This window comes from Cyprinodon variegatus, unplaced genomic scaffold (genome assembly GCF_000732505.1).
Source record: "Cyprinodon variegatus isolate N-32 unplaced genomic scaffold, C_variegatus-1.0 Scaffold382, whole genome shotgun sequence".
In the NCBI taxonomy this organism is placed as follows: domain Eukaryota; kingdom Metazoa; phylum Chordata; class Actinopteri; order Cyprinodontiformes; family Cyprinodontidae; genus Cyprinodon; species Cyprinodon variegatus.
Genome location: NW_015150835.1, coordinates 355,150 through 360,179, shown reverse-complemented (window position 1 = coordinate 360,179; position 5,030 = coordinate 355,150). Strand labels below are relative to the sequence as shown.

The following is a 5,030-nucleotide window of genomic DNA, read 5'->3' as shown; positions in this document are numbered from 1 at the left end:
TCATATCGACTGAGCTCTTGCGTTACCAGCCTCCCCCATGTGGTCTAGCATTTCAAGCATCTTTTTACTCATTAATATATGTATATTAGAAATGTCGGGTGCTAGCGACGGTAATTTTTTGTATTTCGCTTTTGGAAGCAACTTGCTAAAGGAAAGACTCCATCTGAAGAATCCTTCGGCAGTTTTCGTCTCTGTAGGTCGACTGAAGGTTTGTACGTTTCTGTTCTAATAATCTGACCGAAATTTGTAATTACGTAAGATTTAATACAATAAACCTTTATCGTCGTAATCTGGTTAGTACCATTATAGACATGTAAGAGTAGACGCAGCACCGACTGCTTTCGCTTCTGGGTACTGACGTTGTTTGATGGCGCCATCTTGGGGCGGTCGTCAGCTCCGCTTAGTGTAATGTGTTGAATATTTAACTGTCACTTTTTTTCTGTGTCTTTCTGAAAACACACGATTCGATGTATTTAAATATTCTTAGTGGGTTATAGAGTAATAAAATACCTTTATTATTTAACCCGCAGGTTAGTGCAGCAGGTGGAACTCCCCATGACGGCTACCGTAGTTTCTGAGCCGTCACAGTCATTGCGGGGTTTACTCTAATATGACTGACATGCTATGAATGGTGCGTTTTTTAGCTCAAAGTAGCAATTGGCTGCTAGGTAGTCATGACCGCGTTGTGTCTAAATAAACCGTGCTAAAATCAAACGAATTTAAAATTATATATTCTTTATATGGAACAGAGTTAATAAACGACAACCCATCGGAGCCATTATGTCAGCTCAGAACTTTAGTGAGGATAAAAACCTAAAACTGAGTGGCTCAACTCAACCTAAATATATTATATAAATTAATTTAATAAAACTGCTCTGCAACCTTGGTGGACACGTGAAAATCCCGATAGAGCTTTCTCCTAATCGGGAATTACAATGTGCTGTTTGAAAACTACATTACCCAGAAACCCCAGGTCTAAACTGAAGTAGAAGCTTCATTCTGATCCGAAAAAGATTAAAAACGGGCTGTGGGGAATGCTTTCATGAATAAAGTTGGGTTATAAGCTTTTGTTTTATTAGTTTACATTTATATTTAGAAATATATTGTTTGAGCTCACCTTAATCATTTGCAAACCCGTCCATGTCATCTTATTTCAAGAAATTACCAACAGCAAAAAAAGGCTTAAACGACAGCAGGACTTTTCCTAAATAAAGTAATGTCAATTTTTGTAGCAGTTACACATTATATACAATGATAGTATTATGGAGAGACTGAGGAAGCTGGAGTGACTCTTAAATTAGTGATACAAATATCATTAGGAATAATTTAAAGGTATTGGGGAGGATTTTAGTGATTTTTTTTTAAAGCCCCGCCCTCTTCAATTAAAAAAATAAATGCACATGCACAACCCTGTACCCGTTCCGTGAGGAAACACCTATTCAATGCATGTGAGCATGCACGATCCAATTATCTTTGTGCAAAGTTGCTGTCCTCATAGCTCATACAAGCTTACTGTGTCAGAACGTCCGCCCTAACACTTCAATCCCTCCATCACTATATAGAACAGGGACAATATTGTATACGATATCGTAGACTTTATAGCGAACTCAGTTAACTGACCGATCAGACCGATAACTGCTTTTTGCTCCCTGTTGGTCACGTAACTCCACCGCACAGTTACTGCCTCATCTTTGTTATTAGTCGATGCTGTAGGCTAATGACAGCCTATGGCGACAGCGGGCTGTGACAGCAAATCCCATAATGCGTTGCGAGGAGAGCTCTCTGTGCAAAGATATATATATCTGCCTCTTCTGAGGCCTTTTTCTTCTCATACACTTCGTTGACACTTTTTTCTCTTACGACCCTCGGCCATTTTCAAAGAACAGAGGTGAGAAAGGTGAGCTTCAATGCCTGTCTGAAACTGTAGCTCACCGCAGATGTGTGCCTGAAAGCGCGCATGTGCAGAAAAAGAAAGCTAACGGAACATGCACATAGGATGGCCTTACTTAACCATATCACCAGAATGATTGACAATTAGGGGGACCACTTATTTAGATGAGCCATCTTGAAGATCATCCTCTATACCTTTAAGGTTGTAAGGTGAGCTTTAATAGCAACAGTATTGACAAAAAAGATCCATAAAGGGGAAGAATTTTTTTAGTCATCTGATTAATTTCACAGAAGGGTTTGGGTTAGAATATGAGGTTACGAGCTGCACTAGAACATCCTACAATTGTTCTTACCTTTTATAGGTTGAAATGCTACTACCCAATAACCTAGAGTTAAATTTTTTTCCCCCATTTATTTGCACTGGGACCTGTACCTTAGACAGGCGGCGTTATGTATGTTTAGCAGCAGAAATGAAGCGCATGTCACAGGTAGTTATGGTATTAACAAATAGAATTTAATAAGTCTAAAGCCATCTGCAAATCAGTTGTTAAACATATTTATGTATAAGAAAAGTCAAAGCAGATAGTGGGCTTTTGTATCTTTTCTAAACCAAATCCTGATTCTGTATACAAACTACCAGAGACATCAAGGGTTTGAGGCAGGAGCTGACCAACAGAGTAACACAGGAGGTAGGGTTGCAAAGGGCAAGCTGTCAGTGAGTAACTAAGCTTTTCTATTACATAGACTTACTGTTACAGTAATGTAAGTGGAGTTTTTTTTTTTGAGAAGTACAAATTTGTATTACTTTTTATTGACCAGACTGTGTTGTGTTCAAGCTGTTTAAAGAATTTTACTAGCCATTTTTATTTTAGGTTACCATAAAAAGCCTAAGATTGAGGAGGATGTTTAAATGTTGCAGTTCAAATATTATTTTTTCATATTACTTCATTTTTTATGTTAGAAAATTATTTCTTTAAGAACCCATTCAATTTTCAGTCTATCAACTTAAATGCATTTTTGACCAATAACATATTTACTGTAGGGCTCCTGGCAAAATATTGTAACCAAAAAAAAATCTTTTCCCCAATTTTTCTCCTACCAAATTTAATTTTTTCCTTTTTTTCCCCTTAAGTTGCATTTAAAAAACAAGCTTATATTTCAATCTCCTCGTCTGTAGGGTTAGCTTAAATCAAAGGACACACAATTCAAGCAGAACAGACTGAACATAGGTCTAATTTTCTCACTGACCTCATGTGTGTCTGCAGGACTACAAGCTGAACTTTGGCCTGTGGGAAGAAAATGTGCAAACTTCTTGGCACGGTGGAGTGGCCACCATTGAGTCCTGTCCAGGGGAAGAGGTTTGGGGGGTGGTCTGGACCTTGAGTAATGAAAACCTCTCAACCTTAGACAGGTGAGACACGCAACTGGTTAAAGGTTCATTGGTACAGTTCCGCCAGCGACATGTTATTTTTTTTATTTTTATGTCTTTCTGTAGCCAGGAAGGTGTGAGCCAAGGAGAGTACTCCCCTCTGGAGGTTTCCGTAGAGACTGAACAAGGAACGAAGCTGTGCAGGACGTATCAGATGAACAACTTCCACCCCAGCCCTCCATCTCCACAGTACAAACAGGTGTCCTAGAAACACTCATGTGGAAAATCATTTTTTTTATTGTTTCACTCTATTTGATTAAGACATTTCAATTAAAATACACCTCCCTTTCTACCTATACATACAGCCCTTCCCCATTATCTACATTAATTTCCCTCAAGACGTTGCAGCTTAAATAATTTATGTAGCACCTGTTGAGCTTTTTGTTAAGTTCTATCCAAAATATGACACATTTTATCAGAGGTTATCTAATCTGGTTGGTTTCTAAGCCGTTTATAATCTAATACATTAAAAAATTATTTAATTTATAGTCATTTAGAAGTTCAATAGTCATTTTTTATTCATTCTTTTGATGTATACTGGAGATTATTGTCCAAATAGAGCATCAACTAAAAACATATTTTCAACTTAAAGCATGGTTGTGGCAGAGGCATGCTAAGGGAGTGTTTTACAACAGCTGGCATTCCACAAAGTGAACGTAATGACTATAATGGACTACGTCCTTAAACTCACCTTAAATTAACAGCTAGACAGTTGAAGTTTGGATTTAAAGATATGAGGTTTAAATCCCTTTGGCTGCTAAAGAGGAAGCATTTCTACATATTTATATAAAAGGGTACTTCTAAGCTTTTAGAGAAATTAGTGAAAACCGGCATAAAATGCAGGTTTTACAGCTTTTTGCATCTAATGTGTGTGATCTCTAGATCACATTAAGTTATGGTTTTAGGTGCCAAGCAAAGCATTAAAATCTTTCTATTGTCTCTTTAAAAAGATTCAAGGTTTTTAAAAAATCACATAATTAGCTTCAAAGTTTGAAAAATCTCAAGCCTTGAAGGGTTTGAAACATAAATGACCTAGACCTGAAGCATCATCCTTGAATCTGTTTATTTGTTCAAGGTTCTGGCTTATGTTTTTGGCTTAATATTTTTTTGCACGTGTTTTTGTTTTGCATTTTGTTTTCCTACATAAAAAAAGGTGGTGTGCCTGGGTGCTGAACAGAACGGGCTTCCGAAGGAGTACCTGAAGAACCTGGAGGCCGTTAAGACCAACAACTACAGCGGCCCGTCAGTCCTGGATCGAATCAAAGCTGCCATGAAACAACCCGAAATTATTAGCTGAACAGAAACGTAGATAATGCAATTAATAATTTTTTTTTCAGACTCTGGTTTTGCTGAGACTTATTGTTAAGAGAGAGAGAACAACAGTTGTCTTTAGACTAGTCTTCATCCCTTTTCACTGATTTTGAGATTTCCCCATTTGCAGGTTTGCACCAATGAGTGGTTTATTTAAACATTAGCAATAATCTTTTAATGAACTACCAATAATTCATGAATTTATGTTATTAGATGTCTTCTGCAAAAAGCAATTTAAATATTTGTTTCAATGAAGAAATAAAACTGAATAATTTGTTTGAAAAGAAACCACTTTATTTTTTCCATTTTTATTTTTACACTTGCTGTGGCCCTGGACAGACTTATTTTATATCTAACCCAACAGTTTTCATATTTGAGCAGTTATAGAAAATACTAGTTA

General features: G+C 37.0%; 1 protein-coding gene across 1 annotated transcript; it reads left to right on the top strand.

The window, feature by feature from the left end:
- On the top strand, positions 1 to 5,030 carry LOC107092462 (gamma-glutamylcyclotransferase-like). The gene is made up of 4 exons (XM_015386958.1): positions 1 to 208; positions 3,156 to 3,301; positions 3,386 to 3,518; positions 4,473 to 5,030. The coding sequence occupies exons 1-4, from the start codon at positions 38 to 40 to the stop codon at positions 4,614 to 4,616; spliced, it is 594 nt and encodes a 197-aa protein (XP_015242444.1). The 5' UTR covers positions 1 to 37; the 3' UTR covers positions 4,617 to 5,030.